At 32.7% G+C, this 26713-nt stretch overlaps 2 protein-coding genes across 4 annotated transcripts in view; one reads left to right on the top strand and one right to left on the bottom strand.

Annotated features, from left to right (window-relative positions):
- Nucleotides 1–50: 50 nt before the first annotated feature.
- On the top strand, nucleotides 51–25394 carry Pdcd4 (programmed cell death 4). Of its 3 annotated transcripts, none has more exons than XM_078050753.1 (12): nucleotides 51–209; nucleotides 3594–3698; nucleotides 8949–9251; nucleotides 11101–11195; nucleotides 12920–13033; nucleotides 14798–15019; nucleotides 16380–16477; nucleotides 17352–17466; nucleotides 20801–20908; nucleotides 21108–21218; nucleotides 22183–22322; nucleotides 24656–25394. In XM_078050753.1, exons 2-12 carry the CDS (start codon nucleotides 3656–3658, stop codon nucleotides 24714–24716), a joined length of 1410 nt encoding a protein of 469 aa, XP_077906879.1. In that variant the 5' UTR covers nucleotides 51–209; nucleotides 3594–3655; the 3' UTR covers nucleotides 24717–25394. The 3 variants fall into 3 exon arrangements, with proteins under 3 accessions (XP_077906879.1, XP_077906969.1, XP_077906923.1); XM_078050797.1 differs by having other exon boundaries at nucleotides 81–219; XM_078050843.1 differs by lacking the exon at nucleotides 14798–15019.
- The window catches only part of Bbip1 (BBSome interacting protein 1), a 16803-nt gene continuing 15473 nt past the window's right edge, over nucleotides 25384–26713 (bottom strand). The window contains 1 exon segment of the mRNA XM_021723421.3: nucleotides 25384–26713. Within this exon segment, the coding sequence (XP_021579096.2) occupies nucleotides 26693–26713 (21 nt within the window). The 3' untranslated portion in view covers nucleotides 25384–26692.

Below are 26713 nucleotides of genomic sequence, written 5' to 3'. Positions count from 1 at the left end.
TCCAGCTCCGCCGCTGCGATTGGCTAGCGGACCTCTTAGTCTAGGCCAATAAACGCCGCTCTGTCGCCCCCGTGTTACTGGGTAGAACAAAACAAAAACAAACAGAGCGAGAGGGGCCAGAGGCGCTCCGAGGCGGCGGCAGAGGCTGAGGAGCGGGGTCGGGGCCGGCGGACCGGGGACCTGGGCGAGCGGCGGCGGTGGCCCGAGGGGTCAGTACCGGTGGGCACGGCTCGCACGCTCGGGAAGACTGTGCTCTCTTCCCCTAATCCGGGTCCCTCCTCGGAGACCACCGCACGTTGGGAGGGGGAAGGGGCGTGGAGGCCGTGGCCGGGTCCTGGAGGGCGGGCGGGGGTCAGCCGCCTCCTCGAAGTTTGATGGAGGGTCGCGCCCCCCCCAACGCCTTGGCCTGCGGGGGGCCGGCGGTCTTCACTCCTCGAGGGCCCAGCCCGGACGCGGCGGCGCGGGCCCGCCCCCTCCCCCAAGCCCCCTCCTCACCTAGTGGGGCGCTCGCGGGCGGGCCGCCTCGTCAGGGAGCCCCCTCAGAGTTTTAATATTGGAGAAGAGATTGGAAGTGTTTCCCGCGAGACCGAAATCCTGTGAGGAAGGTCTTCGCCCTCCCCGCCCTCTGTCTTCCCTCAGAGAAGCCCACAGCGCGGCGTTCCCAGCCCCGGCACCTATGGGGACCAGAGGGGCTGGGGGCCTTGGGGGTCCGGGCGCGCCAGCGGTGGGCCAGGAGGTGGGCCGCTGGGGCGTGGGGAGGCGAACACGTGCCCGCCACCCAGCCCTGCTCCGACTGCGCTGTCCCCTCCTCCGGCAAAGGGTCTCCTTAACTTAAATATAGTCTCCCAGAAAAAACCAGAGGGCAGGGGAGGCCCCTTTTGTCTGCTGAGTGTGTGGACGTGGTGCCGTAACGTACGCGGAGTTTTTTGTGAGAGCTTAGAACTGTCTGCGGACGTCAGTGTCGCCCATCTCCCCCTGGCCCTGGTGCGAACTGGCTACGTAGCCAGCAACCGTAGGCTCTACGGATGATTAAAATTGCAGCTAGGTGTGCGGCGGGCCCAGAGCTTGCCACCTGTTTTTAACGTGAAATTTTTACTGGTGATTTTTAGTTTTGCAGTTTTTTGTTAATGGGATACTATTTGAGAAGCCACCATACACATTTTAAAAAGGAGGCCACAGCAGATATGTTGGAAATTTAATTATTGTTACGTATGCCCTTAATGTTCCTTCTTTATAGGTTAATTTAATTCCTTAGTATCCCAGTAGGCGTCTTTTAATATAATTTGATTGGTTTGTCTCTAGTAGTAAATGTGAAGGGGAAAATAGGAATGCAAAAATAAGTGCTAGTTGGTTAATTTCTATAATGCTGTCTTTTGCATTATAGTGGTAGAATCCAGACCTTATAAATCCTTCTATCTGATTTTAAGTGCTGATAAGTATGACTGGAGCCTGGGAATAAAAACAAGTAATTTTCTAGTTGACATGTGCTCTAAACTTGACTTCCAAAAATGGCAGAGTAATTTATCAGATAAATTTCAGGAATTACATTGGAGAAAAAAAACTATTCAATTTCAGCCTTAATTTTTTTCCAACTTGTATGTTTAGTCTTATTTTCTCATTGAAAATTAATTTTTATACATTAGTATGAACGAACTAGGGTTTAATTTTTTTTTACACATTCTGAAGTTGTGGGTAAGAATCTTTTAAGAATGTTAAATAGAAAAAAAAATCTACTTTGAAGAGTAAAAACGTGGAACATTTTTATCATTTATTTATTATAAATTGTTTTAATCTTTATCATTTAAACCACTTTCCTGAAACCAAATATGTGACTGAATTCTTGATTTCTTGATAAGATTATCATTGTTTAGAGACGACTTTTTTGTGATTACTTAAATAAAACAGATTTAGTTATAGATGATAGTCCTTACCTGATAATTTTCTTTGCCCAACTCAATACCTTCTGTATAATAGTTTAAAATAATTTTTTATTATTCAGAAAGCAGTATTTAAAATTTTGATTTAACAATAGAAGTCTATGCTTTTAATAAGCTTCTCTTTGTTAACCTTCAAAAAGAATCTTCCTGTAGAATATTATAAAATCTTGTACTGCATTTATAAGATTTGGATTTCTAGTCTTGGTTATTCCACTGAGCAGCTGTCTCTCCTTGGCCAATCACCTACCTTCTCTGAATCTGTTTAATTGTGTGCAGAGTGGAATACCTACCTTAAGGTTGTCCTGTGAGGTGCATGAAATCATACATGGAAAATCATTTTGAACTATAAAGGCTTTATAAGCTTTAGTATAATCACTTTCTAAGGTTTTGTAGGAAAAACTCTCAAAGATTTTATTTACATCAAGAATGAAAAAAACCTTTAAGTGTTACTTTAGTTTAAAAAAAAAAAACAGGTCATATGACAAATGTAACACATTATCCCTTTCCTATAACATACTGAAATTAAACAGTGTGTGGCATTTTCAGCCATGGAAGGTACTAAATGTTTTTGGTTTGCAAATTATTTTTGTTCATATATCTGTATGAATCTCTATACATATTCATATTTTAAGATTCATTTTTCCTAAATCCAGAATTGGTTGGAATTATAATGAAAAGTGATTATGTAGAATCATGTCAGTTTATTCTGAGCAGACTTAGAGAATGATCTTGCCAGTTTCTTAATTTCTGAAGCAATATGATAGCATCTTAGCTTAAGGATTACCATAATAAGAAGTTTATAATTTTAGCATACTCTGTATTTGTATTGGTTTAACAAGTTAATACCCACTCCCCATTTTTTTTTTTTTTTGAGAAAAGAGCTATGAACTTAACAAGCCCTAGTTTATATTGAGGAATTTAAAAGTCAGTTTCATCCCTGGAGGCATCATCTATCATTTTATCCTAAAGTGATGTCTAACAGCAACTCATATGAAAATTTTTTTCCATAATTAGTCATTTTCAGCAATTTTTGCATTTTATATCAAAAGATGAGCATACTGCTAGTGAAATTACTGTAAATCACTGGAAGAACTTATATCCAGCATCTATGACTTACACAGATATAACACTTGTGTACTTTAAACCACTTAAAAAAAAATATTTCCAGAGAAATTCTGAAATCTTAATTCAGTTATGACTTCTGGCAATATATTTTAAAATATATTTCCAAGAAATGAATTTTTATATTCTTTCTTTCTAATAGCGAGTATTATAAATAATACTTATAAGAAATTGGTAGAGAAATTGGCTTGAATGTGTGTGTGTGTGTGTGTGTGTGTGTATATATACACATCAGATTTTTGGGCTTGGTATTAAAAGATTTGGGGTGTGTGTATGTCTTTAACTTGAAAAATACACATACAGAAAATAAATCTTTAATTCCAAGTTTAAAGGGTGTATTGGCATATGCTGAAATCTTGTGGTATTTTTATTAAACTTGTCAAGAAAACTGGAACCAGATGTTAATTAAGTTACGCTTGCTGTCTCTGAAAGTGAAATCTTAAAAATAGAATTATCTTTTTTTACTGTGTGCTTAAATAAATTGAATTTGCCTAATTATATTAGTTTATAAAATGTTGATTTTTTTTAAAATAGATTCTAAAGGAAGACTTCCATTTGGTAATTTGTTTAATCAGTGCAAGTGAAATTAAGGAACAATGGATGTAGAAAATGAGCAGATACTGAATGTAAATCCCACAGGTGAGTAGTGTTTTGTGACAAGCATCAGACCATTCGTTAGTAAAACTGTCTTTAAACACCAGCTTTTTCATGCTGTAAGAAAACAGGTTATATTATTTTTAAAATCAAGTTTTTGTTTATTAATATTTTCACACGGGGTTGTTAGTGATTTCTTCAACATAGACTTAGTTAGCATCTTTGATATCTTTCCTAACTATTTGTTTGAAATTGAAATTACTTGTGGTATTTTCCCATGGTACTTCAATAGCACATTAATACCATAAAAATAAACATGGTTTTGTGGACTAGATGACTAAATGCTGAGTAAAATGTGTTTATTGTGTAGCTTTCAGAATTTTCTTCCCAAAGAGTTAATTAGGATTGTGCAATATGTTAATAGTCATATTAGTATATTTTAGATAAGTATTTACTTAATAGTTTTATTAACATTGAAAGATTTGTATTTTTCTGTACTCTAAAATATATTTCATGGTTAAATACTACAGTTTCATTTCTCCAATGACTTTTATTCACTATTGTATACAACTTTAGTTTTTTTTGATCTTGATTTAATGTAGGCTAGAAAATTATAGTTGAAAATTCACTCCAATAATTAGTGATTATTTCTGTGCTGCTAGATATAATAGGTAAGTGAATACTGGGCATGGTGGTGCATACCTGTATACCAGCAGCTCTGAAGGCTGAGGCAGGAAGATCACAAATTCAAGACCAGCCTCAGCAACTTAATGAGACCTTGTCTCAAAATTAAAAATAAAAAGGGCTGGGGTTGTGGCTTAGTGGTTAAGCACTCCTGGGTTTAATCCTCAGTACCAGAAAAAAAAAGTGTTTCATACCTAGGCTTCTTTTCTGCACTGTCCAGTACAATAACCACTAGCTATTTGTGGCTATTCTGAATTGAGATGAAGGAAAATCTCAATTTTTATATTGATTACATGTTCAAATTACATTATGGTTATATGAGATTGAATAAAACATAGTAAAATTAATTTTACCCATTTCACTTACTTAAAAGAAATTTTTTTTAGTTGTTGAAGGACCTTTATTTATTTATTTATATGTGGTGCTGAGAATTGAACTCAATGCTTCACAATATGCTAGGCAAGCGCTCTACCACTGAGCCACAGCCCCAGCCACATCTCATTTACTTTTTAATGTGGTTACTAGAAAATTTAAAATGATGTAGCTTACATGCCATTTCTATGAGAAAGCACATCTCTGAGATTTATAATTTTTGTTTTCTTACTATAATAAGACATCATTATAACTCCTCTCCCCAGTACTAAGGGATTTATTCTTTAGTATTTGGGTAGGCATGAGACAGACTTTGCAGTAAATTCTTGCTATAGCATATAGTCCCAGTCAGACTAGTGTATTAATTCCAACTTCTACATTTACCAGTTTTGTTACTTTGAGGAAGTAGGTTATTTACATGACCTTCAGTTTCCTTATATATATAATTGGGTTATATACTTCTATAGGTTTATTTTTAGGATTAGTGAGATATGTATGTCAAGCATACAACACTTATTAGATATGTAAAGTAGTCCTAAATTTGTTATTATAATTTTTCCACTCATTGTACACCAGAATTGGAAATGTGATATTCTTATACTTCAGACATATAAGTTGAAGTGGTTACTGGTGAAATGTCAGAGAATTCACAGAGAGGGAAGTACATGGTAGAAAACAATTTTGAAGTTATCACATTCTCTGTACTCAGTTTTTTTATCCTTTTAATTTTGATTTTCTTAAGTTAGATTAATAGTGATTTGATTTGTCCAAAATTTAGGTGAGTCTGAATTGAATAGCAAGATATTAAAAAAAGCAATCCATATAAACATGGGTTAAAAATAATAAGGTCAGGGGCTGGAATTGTGGCCCAGTGGTAGAGTACTTGCTTGGCATATATGGGGCACTGGGTTCAATCCTCAGCACCACATAAAAATAAAATAAAGATATTGTGTCCACCTAAAACTAAAAAATAAATAAATTAAAAAATAATAAGGTCAAATTAAACTATTCCTAGAGAAAATACTGCTGCAGACACACAAACGTATTTAAGAAGGTGCTAAAATAGTTGGAGAAAAGAAACTCATGGGAAATAGATATGTTTTAATTAAATATTTTAATATTTCAAGAGACAGTTTAACACCTTTTATTATACTTCTAAGTCCTTTATCTTCTGGACTGTTTATAGTTTAATGTTAGCATAATGAAAGCAATATATTTCAGGTGATACTATTTTTCTTAACCACCCATTCTTACTTGAAAACTCCATCTAATTTGTCTGTCTGGTCTTTCTCCTTTCCTTTAATCTTCTGTTGATCTTCTCTACATTCACTCCTTTGTTCATCCTGTCTTTTTAGCTATCAGCACTGCTATATTCTTCTTTTATGTTTTCTGTAGTTATAATCTTATGAAATTAAAAATGTGAGTTTGATTCCTGGTCACAATCCTTTCCAGATAGGGTAACTTTTCAATAAAATATTACCTTCTGAAAAGCGAGGTTAAACTTCAATAACTTGTATATAGAGCTTTTTGAGGCTTTTAGACCATATATGTAAAATGACTGGCATAGAACCTGAAGTCTAGTGTGTACCAGGTAGAACCTGGTATCTCGTAGCTTAATGATAGTAACTGTAATGAAAAAAGAAGAAATGATAGTGGTGCTACTATTAAGATGATAAATTATTCTTGCTAGTTTAGTTATGATGATATCTCATTCATATCTTGTAACACTAGCTTCCCACGACAAAAACTTGTAAAGCATTATTTTACTCTTCCTAAATCCTGAATCTGTTCCACTTGAAACTGTTTTTTTCAAAGTGTGACATTATTATTAACTCCAGTTACTACTATTAACCTTTTCCAATTAGCTTGTGTCTGAATTACTGCAACATTTTCTTAGCTGGTCACCCCCTTTACATTTTGTTTTTGTCTGCTATATTTTGATTTTTAAAAACTTAAAAAAAATTTTTTTTAGTTGTAGTTGGACACAGTACCTCTATTTTATTATTGATTGATTGATTGATTGCTGCTGAGGATTGAACCCAGGGCCTCACATATGCTAGGCGAGTGCTCTACTACTGAGCCACAACCCTAGCCCTATCTGATATATTTTGTATTCCTCCCTGAAATTGATAACCTGCACTCCTACCTATGATATCAAATCTAAGGTTTAATGATTTGAGCATGGGAGTAGTCAGCAGTGATAGTGTAAGGTAAGCAGGGGCAAGATCACAAATGACTTTAAATTACAATGTAAAGATTTTACATTTTATTTTAAGATAATGGGAAAACCTTTCAAAGGGTTTTCAGTGTGGGCATGTTTTGGACAATCAGTTTCTTCCATTTGGAAGCTCGTTGGAAGATGGAAAGCAGGAAGATTATTTATGAGACTAATGGGATAATTTGAGTCCACTTAATGTTTTGTTTTTGTTTTTGTTTTTGCGGGGTGGGGGGTGTAGGGGTACTGGGGATTTGACTCAGGGGCACTCAATCACTGAGCTACATGCCTATCCCTATTTTGTATTTTATCCAGAGAAAGGGTCTCACTGAATTGCTTAGTGGCTCACCATTGCTGAGGCTGGCTTTGAACTCATGATCCTCCTGTCTCAGCCTCCTGAGCTGCAGGGATTATAGGCATGAGCCACCGTAACCTGCATGTTTTTGTTTCTTGATTACAACAATGTTTGTTATTAACTGTCAGGAGTTTTAAGTGTGAACCTTTTCAGAATTTGATTAGAATTTTTAGTTTCAACATATCTTAAAACATTAAATCCCATGCACATAGATGTGATGCACTGTAGTTATAAGTAGGCATATTTAAAAACATTTAAGAACTGGGCATGGTGATGCACATCTGTAATTCCAGCTACTATGGAAAGTCTGGGTAGGAGGATTGCAAGTTCAGGGCCAGCCTGGGTAACATAATGGGACTCTGTCTCAAAATAAAAAGGGCTGGGGATGTAGCTCAGTGGCAGAGTGTTTGCCTAGCATGCATATGGTTCTTGGTTCAGTCCCTATTACTTCAATACCAAAAAAAAAAAAAATTTGAGTGATTCAGCTCTGACTTGAGTTAACCATTGATGAACAAAACCAGCCCAGTGATAACTAATTCAATAGCTTTTCTGATTTAAAAAGTTTTCAGAGCAAAGCCAAATGTCTCCACATGATTTCTGTGGGCTTTTGAGGTACCAGAATGAAGGATGATTTGCAAAGTGTTGGTAGTAAATAGAAACACAGGTTAATCATGGTCATGACCTAGTTGGAAAAGCAAGACTGCTTCAAAAGAAATAACAAACTAATTTCCATGATGTGTTAAATGAGCAATGTGTGACTATTAGTGTAGCTGTGACTAGAGTTGTTATATGCAAGGAGTCGGATTGAGGTATATCCTAAAGAATTTTGATAACTGAAAGAGCAAGGGTGAAATTAAAAAGGGGATCATATAGAACTCCAAATCTGTTGCTCTCTTTTAGGGTATACTGTCCAAATTTGTTGCTCTCTTTTAGGGTATACTGTCCTTTTAAGCTAGAAGATTTCCAGAGTATGCAAAGTATAATAATATGAGTCAAATTTGGGGAGATAAATTAGACTTTGAGATGATGGATTTGAAAACAAACCTTATCTTGAAGGCAGCTCATAAATCACATATGATCACATATTGGCCAAATGTCTTTCATTCTCTTTTGAGTTACTGATATTTCCTAACCCTAACAGGGTAACTGTACTTCATTATGGCATGTTTGGCAAGTCATTTAAACACTCTGAGCTTTAGTTTCCTCATTTGTATAAATGGTATAATAATTAACTGCCCAGTCTTGCGGGTAAACAACAAAGTATACAGTGAAATGCCTGACAAATAATAGACTTTCTGTAAATATTAATTTATCTCCTTTCTCTCAAGATTCTTCATTTTGTTATTTCAATTGCTTAACTCTCCTTGCTCACAGATGTCTGATTTTATGGTATTGATATTGATATAGATTTTATGATTAATCCTATGAGATAACATTTTAAGGACACCTTGTTAAAATCAATGCCTTAGTTTATTTTCCTTGATAATGGGAAAAGTAATCTTATTTGGTTGTCATTTATTAGATCGAGTCATAGGAAATTGCCAATTTTGACTATTAACATACAGAAATGGTAATTTCATGAGGTTCACCTTTATCAAACTCAGGACCATATCTAGTAGAACAGTGGATATTTAAAACAATACTTAGTTTTCATTTTTTTCCTTTAAAGATCCTGATAATTTAAGTGACTCACTCTTTTCTGGTGATGAAGAAAATGCTGGTACTGAGGAAATAAAGAATGAAATAAATGGAAATTGGATTTCAGCATCCTCCATTAATGAAGCTAGAATTAATGCCAAAGCAAAGAGAAGGCTACGTAAAAACTCATCCCGGGACTCTGGCAGAGGTGATTCCGTCAGTGATAACGGAAGTGAAGCCCTTAGGGGTGGAGTAACTGTGCCAACCAGTCCAAAGGGAAGGTTGCTGGATAGACGATCTAGATCTGGGAAAGGAAGAGGACTACCAAAGAAAGGTTGGTATACACCACGTGCAGAGAAACAAATGGGAAAAAATTGTGTGGTTCTTGTCCTATGATTTCCTTGTTCTAGGAATGAGAGAAATTTAAACAGTAAGTTTTATGGTTTGTATATATCTTTGCATAGAACAATTTGAGGACCATCTCATTTTTTCTTTTGTTGATTCTTTTTTTTCTTGTTTGAGTACATTTAGTTTTCTCAAGCTGAACTTAACTGTTACTTCCAGCAAAATATGGTATATACTGATGTTTTTCAGTTATGAATTGTGCATTTACTGCTTTTGAAAGTAGTAGTCAGATTTACAATACCTCTTTTCTAATGAATTTTTATAAATGTCCATTATTAAGAATAATAAATAGAAATTTAGTAACACCTGTACAAAATTTTAATGCTTTCATAGATATGGTTCTGTGTGATACTGTATTTCCAGTATCTGGAATAGTGACTAGCACTTAAAATGTGTTGAGTGAGGGATTTTTTAGCTTCTGTCTTTAGTAAGATTTTGATACAATTCAGAGACTTGACTAACTTCTGAATGATTGCCATAGCTTTAATTTATAGCCTAATTATAATTTTGATTCTTTTCTGGTGATTAATAAAGTGCTTGGGCCAGGTGTGGTGGTTCATGCCTGTAATCCTGGGCAGGATGATCACCAGTTTGAGGCCAGTCTTAGAAATTTAGTGAGGCCCTAAGCAACTTGATGAGACCCTGTCTCAAAAAAGGGCTGAGTATGTGGCTTAATGGTTAAGTGCCCCTGGATTCAATCCCCAGTATCAAGAAAAATTAAAGTGCTTAGAATGAGAAAAAAAGAATGAAATATGGGGAAATTGTATTTCAGCATCTTCCATTAGTGAAACTAGAATTAATGCCAAGGCAAAAATATGACTATGGAAAAAAACAGTGTTCCTTGAGGGGAAAGAAGAAAAAAAGAGTTATAAAGGACAAAACATTCAGATAAACGGAAATTATAGTGTTTTGTTAGCAATTGCTTTTGCTTTTGAATACTTTTCCAATTATTGTTTGGATCAAAATGAAACCCCGTTTATCAGATTCTGGTTTACTTTGATGGTAAGGATTATACTCGAGGTACAAAATAAATTTCCAAAAAAGAAATATTGATGATGTTATAAGGGTTCTTAAATATATAGTATATTGGGCCTTATAAAAACATTCTAGTAAGTTAATGTGGAAAAAAATCTTAGAAAGGTGGAATTGTTAAATTCATACTGGTTGGTATATAGAAGAAAGAAATAGTTATTAGGCCTGTTTATGCCTAAATAGCAATTAATTATTTGTAACATTTTGCTAATTGCAAGGTATAATACATACTTTTATATCTGGAGTATTTGATTTTAAACATTACTAAGTGGGCATTGGTATTTCTCTATTAAATAAATAATTTTTCCCTTGTTGGATTTTCTGGGCCATGTTTAATTGGTCCAACATATTGTTCTTTTTTGGACTTTAAGAAATGCCAAAATTTAGAGCTCAATTACCCTAAATAGCTATATACAAAGGTCCTTGGTATGGCTATTTTTCAGATCATTTTTTTCAATTTTGCTTTTATTTTAAAGCATCTGCTTTTTAAGTTTTTACCTATATAACGTATTCAATTTGCTGTTTTAAGAAATAGTTTATAAAATATACACAATCCAATATTACTGAAAAAAGTGATCCAAATAAAAACTTTCAAATGTAATTTTCAACTTGAAAAATAAACTAGCATGAAATTAGAATAGTTTTTAAGCTATTACTTAACATTTATACATTTAGAGTTATTTCAGATTTCAGCTAAAATTTGTGAACTATTAACTTTTTCCTTTTTCAATTCTAAACTTTGTCAGGTGGTGCAGGAGGCAAAGGTGTCTGGGGTACACCTGGACAGGTATATGATGTGGAGGAGGTGGATGTGAAAGATCCTAACTATGATGATGACCAGGTATCAATGATTTACTTTTTAAAGATATTTAAAATTATTATAAATTTTGACTTCTTGTTTGAAGTTTACTCAGATTTGTCAAATGATATTGTATATATTTATATTTTATACTTGTATATACTGCATATGTATCTAAGTCATATATTTGGTACTTCTCAAATTGCTAGGTTAGTTTTAGTTTAGGAAACCCAGTTATCTCATAGTAACATATAGATAATTCTTACTTGGTCTCTTTGACTCAAAAGAAGGTAGGGGCTGAGGCTATAGCTCAGTGGTAAAGTGCTTGTCTCATGTGTGTGAGGCACTGGGTTCAATCCTCAGTACCATATAAAAATAAATAAAGATACTGTGCTTTCATCTACAACTAAATAAATATTTTTTAAAAAGGTAAAGATTTTCAAATTTACTTAGGATTATTAAATTCTCCATTTTCAATAAAGTCTGTTGAGTAACTATAATTTCTATAGTATGATAATTGAGAAAATTCTAACTTTTTTTGAATATAAAAATTATAAATAGGCTTCTTTTTAATATTACTATTGAGCATGGTAATGATATGATAAATTTTGTTTTGGGAACATATGATTTTTTCCCCCTAGGGATAATGCTGAGAATATAAATTTTAAATGGTTTTATAGAAAAATTTTAATGTATTTATCTTTTTAATGGAAAAATTCCACAAGTAGAGCAAATAGTGTGATGAATCTACTTGTATTCATCTCAGTTTCACCAGCATCAATAATTAACTTGCAGGCAGTCTTGTTTCATTCTTTATTTTCATTTACTCTTCTCCATCTGTTGCCTTCTCCTTTTACCATGTTCTGGATTATTTTGAAGCAAATAAGATATTATGATACAATTTTTAAAAATACTGTCTTTGTATAAGATAGGAAATGATGGTGAGGATTTTAAACAGGAAAAAATTCAATATATGTTAGATTGTTTTTATTGTGTATTTGAATATATATATATACTTATAGTTGAACATGAAAATATTTCTAAAAGAATATGAAATATATATTTAAAACCAGTGGGATTTACATACTGTAAAATCTACTATTAGTCTTTCAAGTGCATTTTGTTAGACTAAAGCCAGTCACAAATTGCAAATAAATATTTCAGAGATTTTTTTTTTAATAGGGGCAAGAAAAATGGTTTGGTAATGGGCATTAATCTTAGCTCTTTTGAAATTTCAATTGAACAGTGCTTTTCCTTAGAGATTGTTCAGTCAGTACAATATTAATCTCTTTTAAACTTCTATACTTTAGACTTTTATAATATTAATCATGAAGGATTTGGTTCCTGATTTGTAAAAACTTGACAAATATTAGGACATATTTATGAGGTACTACTTTATCTTTAAAAGTAAAGTTTTAATGAAAATACAATTATGACAAGAAGCCATCTTCAAGAGTTTTGCTTATTGAAAAACTGGTTTTGAGAGTAATATAAAAAATTAATACAAGATATAGGGGTTGGGAGCAAATCATATATTTGCTATGGTGAGTGGTTCTAATCTGCATATTGGCTTATTGAATTCTGAGTGTATAAGAAAGGATGAGGTGTGTATGCTATTTTTATGTAATATGATCAAAGCAGGTAGCATGTCTTTATCTTGCCCTAAATGGGGATTACTAACCAGTGAAAGCATAAAGTTAAAATTTCAGTTTATCTGAATATTTTGTTCTTTAATTTATAACTTTTTTTCTCTTTTTCGTTCATAGGAGAACTGTGTTTATGAAACTGTAGTTTTGCCTTTGGATGAAAGGGCATTTGAGAAGACATTAACACCAATTATACAGGAATACTTTGAGCATGGAGATACTAATGAAGTTGCGGTAGGTTTAAAGTTGCAAGTATAATTTATTCAGTATAGCAGAGAAGACACTTATTATAAGCAAAACTTAACTAGAGCAATCTTGGATCCCTGAATGTGCTTAAGCATTTCCTTTTGCACAAATAAATTTGTAACTGAGAGTGGAATAAAATCTTGTTACATTAATAAATCAGTTCTTGTTCTTGTATATTTGGGATTTGACAAGATTTACATGCCATTTCCCTCCCCAAAAATGGCACTATACACTATTTTTTAAGTATATGTACATTTATAACACCTATTTTTATAATTTACAAAATACACGTTATCAATTTCAGGGCATTTATGGGTCCTTTGATATCTCATCAGGGACCTCAGTTAAGAATGCCTCACTTAGTTTCATTGTTTTGGCATTTATTTCAGTGTTCTGGATTTGGTTAAAATTTATCTTTGTGCTCTGTCCAAAAAACAAAGAACCACTGATGTAAAGATTTGCAAAGGAATGTACACAGCAGAAACAAAGAGAATAAAGTTAAGTAATTTTGAGCAATCTAGAAGTAAAATAGGTTTCATCAGGATTACTGGATTAAGATACAATTGCAACTCTTGAGAAGACTTTTTATAATTTAGATTTCTTAAAATTGAGACTGGACTTTCTTAATTTGTTACCATGAGGTTTGGATTCTTTGGATTTGTAGGATTTCAATATAAAACAAATATTTTTTTTAGTGTATACTATGTGGAGGAATTTATGATAGGTTATTCCTACCCTTTTGAATCCCAGGAAGTGAAGGAAATGATATATACATACAGATTATTAAAATATAAGGTGAAACACTCTATTATAGAAGAAGAGTGTTAAGGTCCTGTGAAGGCAGGTACTTAAAAATCTTTGAATACTATGATTAACTGAGTAGTGCTCTGAATAGAGTGTTGTGGAAGCATAAAATGGAGAGCAATGGAAGAAGTGATTCTAAGCCATCTGAAGCATGATTAGGTGTTTGCTAGATAAGTGTTTGAAGAAAGTGTTTCAGTAAAGTGGACTATCATGTTCAAAAGCAATAAGTTGTTCAAAAGCAATAAGTTATGGAATAAAATAGGATGTAGGAAGAGATTACTAACTAGGACACTAGTTAGATGGTTGTGAATAATTCTGGCATTCTTCTGGTAGTAAACCATGATTTAACAATTCTAAGAAAACTCTAAGAGGAAGGCATTCATAAGTAGTTGAGTTAGAATTTAACCTCTGGGGTCTTAGTACCTGTATTCCACTTCAAGTTTGACCACTCTTGGGCGCCCTCAGCCATTCCTTTTTCTGTGAAAAATTTAAAAATTTTAATTACTTTTTGGTATGCTGAGTAGGATAATTTAATACTCAAAAGCCTAATTTGAGTATTAAATGTGGTAATACAAAGTGGCTGTTATAATGCTATATTATAAGTGGTCATTAAGTATTAGTTGCTGTATTATATTTTTAATAGGAAAATTTCACTTTATCCTAGTATTTAAAACATTAGTCCTATCTAACAATAATGGTTTAGGATCTCATTGAAGCTTAACTTAAAAGTATAAATTTTTGCTTCTAGAGAAAGATTTGAAGAAAAGTAAACAGCTTATGATAATGTAAAATGCAGTTCTCCACAAGTGCCCATCACTTAGTATCCTACAAATAATACTAATACATTGTAAAGGAGAGGGTTAGTTACTAACATCATATTAGTAATATGTAGTTTAATGAACTATTTTCACTGTAGTTTATATTCTTTTTAAAAATTCTTTTGAATAGGAAATGCTAAAAGATTTAAATCTTGGTGAAATGAAAAGTGGAGTACCAGTGTTGGCAGTGTCCTTAGCATTGGAAGGGAAAGCTAGTCATAGAGAAATGACATCTAAACTTCTTTCTGACCTTTGTGGGACAGTAATGAGCACAAATGATGTGGAAAAATCATTTGATAAATTATTGAAAGATCTACCTGAATTAGCATTGGATACTCCTAGAGCACCACAGGTTTGTATCATTCTTTTTATTCATTTCCTTTCCCCTTTATTCTTATAATTGTAGAAATAATATATGTTCCTAGTAAATTTTAGAAGGTGGAAGGTAAATAGGCCACATTGCCTCCCATACAAAAGTAGACCTCTAACATTATGGTGTCCTACCTTTTATTTTTTCTATATGAATGAAACTATGAATCCAACTTTATCTTTTCTCCTGTGCTTGTGTATGTTTTAGAATGTGTGTGTGTGTGTGTGTGTGTGTGTGTGTGTGTGTGTATAGCATATATATACAGGATACACACAAACAGGGTTTTGTCTATTTATAGTATATGTAAGAAGTAGTAGCAAGGATTTTTAAAAAGTACGTTATAATTGAATTTGCTTATGTGTATTATAAAAGTTATTTGTAACTTTGAAAATGTGAAATTGTGCTATTAAAGTTTTTAATCAAAGTTTTAAATATTAATTTAGAAATAGGGTATAGAAAGGTCAGTTTCTAAATGCTGTAGTGCTTCCTATGACAGAAGTCTGTGGAAGGTATTGAGCTGTGATTCAAAAGTGGATCTCTTTCTCTCTCCACGCCAGTACATACTTAAAGAAAATAATTACAAGAGTTTGTATTAATTATAGAATTTTTGAAAAATAAGAGCAAAAATGAGTAAAGTCCACAAAAATAACTACTGTGAAATTTTGATGGTGTTTTCCTTGTATTTTATTTGTTTTATATCAGTATATGGCTTCTATTTATCTTTGTATTTTTGTTTAATTAGAAAATGGAATTGTACCATGTATGCTATTTTGTAAACTGGATTTTTCTCAGACTGTAAAATATGGTTAATATTTTCTCCTATGGCCACATAGTGTCCCATTTTATGTCTGTATTATTTAGTTACACCTTCATTATTAGACACTGAAATTGTATACAAATTTAATAATAAATACTATGAACAAATTTAATAATAAATACTATGAACAAATTTCAAATAGTTTTGTACAACTTTTCTCCCTAAATTTCTTTAATCAGCTTTTTAAAGAAAACTTGACTTATTTTTTAGGAAAGGTTTCTCTTGACTTTTAAGTCATTCATTTAACATTTAATAAAGTATCAGGCAGCGTGCAAGGTACTGGAATTCAGTAGTGGGCAAAGCAGATGCGGTCCCTACTCTGATAATATTGAACTTGAAGATCAAGATATGGGAGCATATGCCAAGCATGACTAATGGGTGCCAAATAGCTGTTTTTGTATAATCCAGCATGTCTTTTAGGCATTGACTGTGTAGTTAAACCAGTCTTCATCATTTACGTATTTAGAAATTGTGTCCTATATAGAGCTTTTTTTTTTTAAAATATAGATCTCTTTCTTCTTATAGTTGGTGGGCCAGTTTATTGCTAGAGCTGTTGGAGATGGAATTTTATGTAATTCCTATATTGATAGTTACAAAGGAACTGTAGATTGTGTACAGGCTAGGTAAGTAAATTAATTTTCCTACTTGAATTTATCAGCCATTCTGGACATCTGTTTGTCACTTGTCTACATTCTCTACTTTTAAAACAATGAAAAGATTTTTGTCATGATACAACAGGAAGAAGGTGGTAACAAAATGTGGAAATTCTGAGTTTTAACTGATATATTAGTTACCTTCATGTCATGTCACTTTTCTCTGTATGTCTGTGCCCTGTTTGTAAAATGAAAGTATTGGATGTGGAATGTTCTTTAAGGTTCTTTAAGGTTCTAACATTCTGCAGTTATTTCATATTCTAATAAGATGAACAACATTAACAGAGGGGCCTATTAGAATTTTGTTTTTGTATTTATTTACTGTAGAAATATAATGTAGAAATATTAGTCAGAAAATTATATTTTTCACTCTTGTTCTTTTTCAATCATAAGCTAAACGTGATATTTGGGAGTTTTGCTATATGATTTTTCTTAACTTCTTAGAAATTTAGAAATAGAGAAGTGGAATTAGCTACCCATCTTGGTTTTTCCTAGTTCTAGATATTAACTTAATTTTCTAGGGCTACTTTGGGTCACAGTGGAATGGTACTTCTGGATAGAAAGGCATGGATCTAAGTAAAAGCTATATATAAATCTTCCTTTTCTCTGTAGATCAACTGTTGGGTAATATCTTTTGATTTTTCTTGAGAAATGGAAGTAATAGAACAGGAAAATCAAATTTTTACTTCCATTTCTATTTTGAAAATAATTTTAAAAACAAATTTTGAGTTTTTTATTGCTTGTATTATATCAGAGTTTTTAGAACAATAGGATTTTGTGATCTTTATAATTTGTAAACCTCATGCATGTCCAACTTTCAAAATTAAATATTTTGTTTTTATAGAGCTGCTCTTGATAAGGCTACTGTCCTCCTGAGTATGTCTAAAGGTGGAAAACGTAAAGACAGTGTGTGGGGCTCTGGAGGCGGGCAGCAACCTGTCAATCACCTTGTTAAAGAGGTACCTATTGGGTTTTGTTTTTAACTTAATTTATATGTGTTTCTGTGAAAGGAAAAAACTGCCTGCTAATGGGTATTTTTGTGGGCAGAAATTCAACTTAGTCTTAGTTGCAAATGGAAAATTGATCCTTTTAAATTAACCTTATACCCTCTTACTTTAAGTAATGTGCTAAATTATAATTATATAGTTGTTAATTTTTTTCATTTCTGTGACTTAAAAATGATTCTGTTAAAACTTTTCATGAATAATTACAAGAAGGCTGTCTGAACTTTTAAGGAATGCCTGAAATCTTTTTTTTAACATATTTTAAATTTTTAAAATTTAAAATGTTATAATGAGATTATTTTGTAGTTATTCAGTAAGTATGTTTTTACATGGTTAATTTGAAACTGAATAGTGTCTGATCATAAGTGTGAATTACGAGCACTAGAGCAAATCAGTGTTATATTTTTGTGAGGAAGTTCACTACCTTATATGCATTCCTTAAAAGAAAAAGTAATTGAATTATTACATTGAAATGCCAGATTTATTCCCTATGAAATTATTTCTGGTGTTTTATAACAACAAAAAAAAGTAATTTTCTTACCTAAGTCATATAATTAATGACTTAAAGTTTATGTGCTTGTGATTTTTAACAATCTTTTCATGTGGGAATAATTTTTATTTTTAATCTTTTTTATATACAATTGTTTTAATATTATATTTCTAGTTTAAGTGTTAAGGAGCACAAATGGAAGGTAGAGCTTTGACTATTTTTGCATATTTGTTAAAATAATAATTGAGTGAAAGTTTCTAATGTCACAGTGTTTCAAAAAAATTAATTATTAGAATAATTTGAGGTATAAAAATGGCCAAGATGCCAGGGCAATTAGGAAAGAAAAAGAAATAAAAGGACATTCTGATTGGAAAGGAAGTAATTCTAGCTCTAATTCGTAGTTAGGAAATCTAAATAAATCACAAAATAAGTTCCCCCAACAAAAACCGTCAGCAATTCAGCAAGGTTGTAGGATATAACATTAATATAAACAATTCAATTCTAGGACTGGGGTTGTGACTCAGTGAAGGAGTGCTCGCCTAGCCTGAGGTACTGGGTTTGAGCATCAGCACCACATAAAAATAAAATAAAGATGTTGTGTCCATCTACAACTAAAAAAAAAAAAGTGAGGGCTGGGGATGTGGCTCAAGTGGTAAAGTGCTTGCCTGGCATGCGCCAGGCGCTGGGTTCGATCCTCAGCACCACATAAAATTATTAAAATAAAGATGTTGTGTCCACCGGAAAAAAAAAAAAACTGAAAAATAAATATTAAAAAATTCTCTCTCCCTCTTTAAAAAAAAAAGTGAAAAAAGTTCAATTCTATGTTAATATAGTAGCAATGATGATCTAAAATAAAACAGTTACATTTACAGTAGCATAAAAAATAAAATAAGAAATTTAACAGAATAAATACAAGTCGTGTACACTGGAAACTGCCAAACACAGCTTAAAAGAATCTGAAAGACCTAAATGGAAAGATATCCCATGTTTATGGATTAGAAGACGTAATATCATTAAGATGGTGGTTTTCTCAAAGTATTTTGAGAAACTGACAAACTGAGGTGTTATATGAATTATTTCTCAATAAGCATGAGATAACCTCTATCAATAGTGAGTTTCAGTTTGACATTATTTAGATATTTATTTACATGAAAGGAAAGTTTGGACAAAGACTTTTTTGTCATTTATCATTCTTAAAAATTCGTGGAATTTGAGGGGGAACATTTTACCTTTTATGTTACAGAAAATATTAAAAACTAATGAGTGCATGGCACATGCACATCCCAGCAACTTGGGAGGCTGAAGCTGGAGGATTGAAAGCTCAAGGCCAGCCTTAGCAATTTAGCAAGGCTCTAAACAACTTAGCAAGATCCTGTCTCAAACTAAAAAATAAAAAGCATTGGGGATGTGGCTCAGTGGTATCCTTAGGTTCAATCCATAGTATCGTGGGTGGGGGAAGTCAAAACTAAGTAACATAATTTAAATAACAAATGTTAATAGATAATTATAAAGCAAAAGTGCTTTATTCAAGTGCTCTGCTTTAAATATTTACTTTCTTAAAGCATGATAGTAGGAATTATTTATCAGGATGTATTCTATTTAATTTTTTGGTATTGGTATTGAACCCAGGGATGCTTTACTATTAAGCTACATCTCCAGTGTTTTATTTTTAATTTTGAGACAGGGTTTCACTGAGTTGCTGAGGATGGTTTCCAACTTTCGATCTTTCTGTCTCCGCCTCTCATTGCTGGGATTATAGGCATGTGTCCTTACTCCCAGTCAGTATGTATTCTAATGATAAAATTTTAATTTACTTTTTATGAAAATACGTTGTAAAAGTTGAAAGTAGAGGATACTTTAAATTATTTTATTCAATCAGCCAACATTCATTGTGTTGTCCACTAGATGCAGGTGATTTTATAGGGAATTTATGAGGAAGAGAACATTTCTAGTTGAAGCCCTTGTGAGGAATAACTTTTCCCACCGTTTTCTAGAGCCATAGATTTTATTGCACAAGCTTGAGTGGAATAGCCCGGAGTTTCTTAGCCAGGCATGTTCTGGTACACCTGTAATCCTGGCTACTTTGGAGATTGAAGCAAGTTCGAGACCAACCTAGGCACTTTCATAAGACCCTGTGTCAAAATAAGAGAGATGGGGATGTAGCTTAGTGGTAGAATGTTGCCTACCACATGCCAGGCCCTAAGTTCAATTACTAGTATTGGAGGTGGGGGGGGGGACTTAAGCTACAATTGGAACCTGAACTATTGATGAATATTTTTAGATAATGGGTTTCAAATCCTCACTTGTAGAGAAGAGGAACTACATGGATATCTTTGCTCTATTGAATAATGCCTCATTATTATCTTATTTTTGGCTCCCATTGCATTTTTCAGATCATCCTGATAGAAATGAATTATTTTGTCAGTTCAAAAATTCAGAGAGACTTTCAGTTAGTGCCCTCTAGTGGTATTTAAAAATCCTTTATTTTTAACCCTGAGGCATTGTGGTCACAATCTACTTGTAGATTTCAGTGACCTACTTGTAGATTTCAGTGATTATTCAGACACACTGAAACACTCTATTTGCTTCATATTTATTAATCATTTAAAAGTTGGAAATCTTTTAATTATGAAAAAAGTGCCTTTATGAGAGTACCATGCCAAGTCTGTATTTTTTTAGAGAGCTGTTTATGACTTGCTCTTTTGTCTCATAACATTGGGATAAGGTTTAAATAAATTTAGGTAACACAACTTTTTAAAAGTCAGAAATTCTAACACATTCAACTTTTAAATCCAATAGATTGATATGCTGCTGAAAGAGTATTTACTCTCTGGAGACATATCTGAAGCTGAACATTGCCTTAAGGAACTGGAAGTACCTCATTTTCACCATGAGCTTGTATATGAAGTAAGATTACTTTGCGTTGTTAAAGAGAATTTTTAAACACTTATTTTTGCACTGTAGTGACAACACTTTTTAAATAACATATCTTATAAAAATATTAAATTACTTAAAATTTTAAGATTATTATAAAATCAGGATCATATATTTAAGGAAGCTTTCATATATGAATTAATGAATAAAAAGTTATTCATTCCATTTTTAGGCTATTGTTATGGTTTTAGAGTCAACTGGAGAAAGTGCATTCAAGATGATTTTGGATTTATTAAAATCTCTTTGGAAGTCTTCTACCATCACTGTAGACCAAATGAAAAGAGTAAGTATAATATTTTGAAAAATTTTTAGGCATATACCTTATATATACTGAATAAAGATTATGAATCATCAATGAAAGTTTCTTTTAGGCACATTTAGTGTTGTTATGCCTGTAGAATTTTTTTAAATGGTAGTGTTTGAGGTCTGAAACACTTGGAACATTATTTTGAAAGAAACATTTTAAGTGTTTTTTTGCCCGTTTTGAAAAAACGTGACTTGTTTTCTCCCTCATGGGTTCAGTTTCTAAAATATGACAATTTCTATTTCATATCTAGAGAAAAACATGAACTTTTTTTTATTTAGAGAGAGAGAGAGAGAGAGAATTTTAATTTTTTAGTTTTCGGCGGACACAACATCTTTGTTTGTATGCGGTGCTGAGGATCGAACTCGGGCTGCACACATGCCAGGCGAGCACGCTACTGCTTGAGCCACATCCCCACCCCCAAAAAACATGAACTTTTAACAAATTATACTTTTTTCCTATTTAAAATTGTGTTATTGAAATTTGGTTGATGTTTTTTATCTGCCTTGGGGTTTTTGAAAAGGTAGTAAATATAGATAAATAGACAAGGATTTTATCTGTTTATTTGCAGCTCTTTTGAGAAAAGTTTTAAAGAAAACATTCTGTAAGAAATGTACTTTACTTTTCAAAATTCAAATCTGACTTGTTTTACAGCATAAACATTTGGCCTTAAATATAGATTGATGACATAGTGATGGATTGTTTCATGACATGTATTTTTTATTTGTTCTTAAAAATTACTTATACATGACAGTAGAATGTATTTTGATATATGATACACATGGAATATAACTTTCCATTCTTCTGATTGAACATAATGCAGAATTACATTGGTTGTGTAATCATATATGTATATAGGAAAGTAATGTCCTATTCATTCTACTGTCTTATGACATGTGTTTTATATGGACTAACAATTCTGTACATAATTTCATTGTTTCAGGGTTATGAAAGAATTTATAATGAAATTCCGGACATTAACCTGGATGTCCCACATTCATACTCTGTGCTTGAGAGATTTGTAGAAGAATGTTTTCAGGCAGGAATTATTTCCAAACAACTAAGAGATCTTTGTCCTTCAAGGTACTTTTTTATTTAACTACTACTATCTCAATATAAAATCCTATATGAGGTGCTTGGGAAGGTTAAGCTAAGAGTTTTCTGTCATTACAGCTCTTTCAGAAAAATAATAGTATCTTCCTTGAAGTGACTGAAGAGCAAGAACCATGTTTTGAGTTTTTAGAGAAACAAGGGTAAAGCTTGTTTTGTCCCCTTGTATGTGTGTATAGGACTACTTCATGAAGCACCAGTGTTTGAAGCAGAATAATTTTGTGGAGCAGTTCTGTGTTGTACCAGACTCTTAAGTAGTTAAGTGTTATTTCAGAGTAGGTATCATCACCTACAAGAGAGAAAATTGAGGCTTATGGAAGTATACTGTACCTTTTCTAAGGTCACATGACTAGTATATGGTAGAGGACAAATATGATTTCAGATATTTTCAGGCTCCAAAGATTTAGGCTTTTTTCCATACTGTGTGGCTTCCTTTGCTTTATTATAGGATGAAGAACTGAGGCTAATTGTTAGAAAGTATGTTCGTGGGTATTCAGTCATGTGTGTGTGCGTGCATGTGTGCGTGTGTGTATGTAAGGGTATTTTTCTTTGGAGGTAATTCTAATAAGATGTAACTTGAATTAGGGATTTTTGTTAATGACACTTATGATGTAATAGGTACATTTAGTAATAGACTAATTTGCTTGCATTTTACATAACATTTTGTAATTGTTTAATCTGAAAAAATTTCTGAACTTTTTTTTTTTTTTTTTAAATTTCTGAACTTTTAAGTGCATTGTGAAAACTGAATTTCAAAAAGTATTTCCTCTTATGGTCGTTTGCTTTAGAAAATTTAGAAGCCATTACGAGAGAAGGAAAAAAAATGGTGAAAGATTCAGTTCATTTATTTATCCATCTATTTATTTATTTATTTATTTATTTTGGGGGCACTAGGAATTGAACTCTGGGGCACTAGACCACTGAGCCACATCCCCAGCCTGTTTTGTGTTTTATTCAGAGATGGGGTCTTGCTGTGTGGCTTAGTGTCTCGCCTTTACTGAGGCTGGCTTTAAATTCAAGATCCTCTTGCCTCAGCCTCCCAAGCCACTGGAATTATAGGTGTGCACCACTGTGCCCAGCAAAAGATCGAGTTTAATGGCTTTGACAGAAATGTTTAGAAATGTCGACCTTCATTTATGATGGCACCATTCATAAATGTACTGGCATGCCAAATGGCACCAGTAAAATCACTCAACTTTGGCAAGATTTCTTGCTGTTTACTTCTTTATTTCCCTGCCTAAATCTCATAGTATATAGTGTAAAGCCTTTATATTCAATAAAATGTGGCTGGTTTCCACTTAGCCACAATTAAGTGTGAAAAGGGGTCAATACCACTATTTTTTAAAGTTTTTCAGCTTCTTTGAAAATGTTGATTTCTATTATGGCTTTACTCTTGAGGAGATACCTAAATTTTCAGGGTATTCCCAACAACTTTGACTTTTATCCTCTATCCTTTTGTTTATTTGGACTAAGTGCACATTTGTAATGGTCTTGCATGTTTATGTGTGTTAGTTGGGATCCGAGAGAGTAAAGGCTAATTTTTCATGGGATCTTTTCCCTTTACTGCTTTAGGTTGCTGGCTAGTTGTTCCTCTTGGACTGTTGCTACTACCTATAGATGGAGTGTGGTCACATTATAGGGAAGGGCTTCTTGAGTTTGAAATGCCAAGAATCCCAAAACTCTAGGGCATAACCTAGAGTTAACTGGATTGATTGGTTTTTCCACATTCAGGTTATGGGTTTTCTATAGCTGAGAAAAAGTTTTTTAAAAAATTTAAGTTACAATGGATAGTGTGATAAGTTCCATATTTCTAGTATGTGTAATTCTCAATTACATTATTAGTGTTTCCTATTTGGCTTAGTTTAGCTTTTATAATGTAACAGAAATAAATATTCTAAATAAAATATTTGCCTTAGTTTTCTATTTTAACTTTAAAAATATAACTCCAGTTAGATAATAAAACTTATTTCAATAAATAAGCTTTTAAGGGCTGGGACTGTAGCTTAGTGGGTAGAGCCATTGCCTCATAGGTGTGAGGCACTAGGTTTGATCCTCAGCACCACATAAAAATAAATGAATAAATATATTTTAAAAAATTATAATATAAGCTTTTAAACAAAACTACTCAGGTTTTGCTGTTCATTTGCTATTTTATGATAAGATGTGTAGCAGGGAAAAAAAGTCTTTCAAAACAAGACATGTTGACCTTTTCATGAATAATAAAACCCTTCAAAGTTTCCATTTTTTTCATTAAATATAGTCAGAATTTGTCTCTTTCATATTTTTATTTTTATTTTTCATTACAGGGGCAGAAAGCGTTTTGTAAGCGAAGGAGATGGAGGTCGCCTTAAACCAGAGAGCTACTGAATATAAGAACATATAAGAACTCTTGCAGTCTTAGATGTTATAAAAAAATATGTATCTGAATTGTAAGAGTTATTAGTTTTTTTTTTTAAGCACTTGTTTTGGGTACAAGGCATTTCTTTACTGAAATTTTATAAACTTACATTTAAGGGGAATTTTTAAAGGAAGTGTTTTCTTTTTCTTTTTTTTTTTTTTTAAATTTTTGAGGTGATAAAGGAGGGACAGAAAAATGTCCGCTTATGTGGAATATTCTAATAAGCTACTTTTTGTAAGTGCCATGTTTATGACCTAATCATTCCAAGTTTTGCATTGATGTCTGACTGCCACTCACTCCTTTCTTTCAAAGACAGTGTTTTTTGTAGTAAAATCACTGGTTTATACAAAGCTTTATTTAGGGGGCAAAGTTAAGCTGCTAAAACCCCATGTTGGCTGCTGCTGTTGAAAATACTGTGCTTTGGGAGTTAAAAAAAAAAAAGTTATTTGTTTTAAAGAATTTTTTTAAAAAATGAGTTAGTCATGAGACTTATTCATCTTTCCAGGGAACATACTGATTGGTCTTAAAGACTAGACAGTTAAGTAAATGGTGGCTGGAACATCTATTTTTCTACAAAACTGGAAAAACGATCCCGGTTCTACAAGAATGTACAACAAAATAAAACGTGAAGCAGTGTTGGTTCTTTATTGGGAGTAGATTTATTTTTGGTCTTTAAAAAAATTTTTTAATTTCTTATCCCTGAGTTTGATCCTCAGCACAGCAAAACAAAAACATAAAACCCTTTCTAATTTCATGCAGCAAATATCAAACCATACAAGGATGTACATTTGGGCTATGGAATTTAAGCTATATTCTTCACAAACTTTTTAACTTGCAAATATTTAAGTCAAAAGTACAATACTTTTAAGATTATAATGGGAAAAAATGCATGCATAATTTATTGATCTGATCTACAGCTTATTAAAATTTAATGTGTGTATATATGTGTGTATATATATATATATATATACATACGCGTGTATATATACACATACATACACCTACACATACATACACCTACACACACACACACACACACACACAAAAGGTACGCTTACACAAAATTATTCTCCAATGACTGAAAGCTTTACATTTACCGATGGTTTGGTGGGGAGGGAACCAAGCTGTCAATAAATAATTATCTAAAGAATGATCATATTTCTGTTGCTCAACAAGGCCTCAATGTCTACAATAATTTAAATTGCCTATTGACTGCAGCAAACCAAGGATTTTTTTTTTAGTAATAATTTACAAAGACTATTCTTAGCAACATATTAACAGTTTTAGGTACAGCTTTTTACCTCATATAATTATATATATTGCTTATATAATTAAAAGCAATTTCAGGTTTTTAATTGGGTTTGATAGCTGGACGATAAAGGTAGTAATGTAATTCTTTACTCCTTAAAATTAGTATAATTAAAAGCCTAGCTGATTATAGAATAGGTGAAGAAACCAGTTTGGTTATTGTAGGATCATTCGGGTCAGGAAAGATAGTAATAAACATCATATGGTACACACAATTGGTTAAAAATTTTTAAATTAGGTAATGTATAAGCCCCAAATAAATACTTTTTGAGATTAGAAGGTATCTTCAAATTCAGGTATTTAATAAACATGTAAAGATCTTTTGTATATAAAAGTTAAAAATCAGTCACTTGTGCCAATAAATAAAAAACTGATAGTAGTAGGAATGAAGAACAATTTGCAATTCTAAAAACACAAGTAAAAGAAAATTCAAAGTTTTAACTGTTTGTGGTCAATAGAAATCACTATTTAAATTCACAAGTTTTATCAGTCTTGGGGATTTTATTTTCATTTATAGGAACATGAATGTTACCAGTTTTATTAAATCCTACTTTCAACATACAGATACAGAATATTTTCTAGTTATTAAGTGGTAGGTAGGTAGGCAAGGTAGGGTGTTCCCTATGATAAGTTTTCATCAATGGGTTATTTGCTGCTG

The sequence above is a fragment of the Ictidomys tridecemlineatus genome, chromosome 1 (genome assembly GCF_052094955.1).
Source record: "Ictidomys tridecemlineatus isolate mIctTri1 chromosome 1, mIctTri1.hap1, whole genome shotgun sequence".
NCBI lineage: Eukaryota > Metazoa > Chordata > Mammalia > Rodentia > Sciuridae > Ictidomys > Ictidomys tridecemlineatus.
Note: the sequence above shows the minus strand (reverse complement) of the source record. Positions and strands in the feature narration are given on the sequence as shown.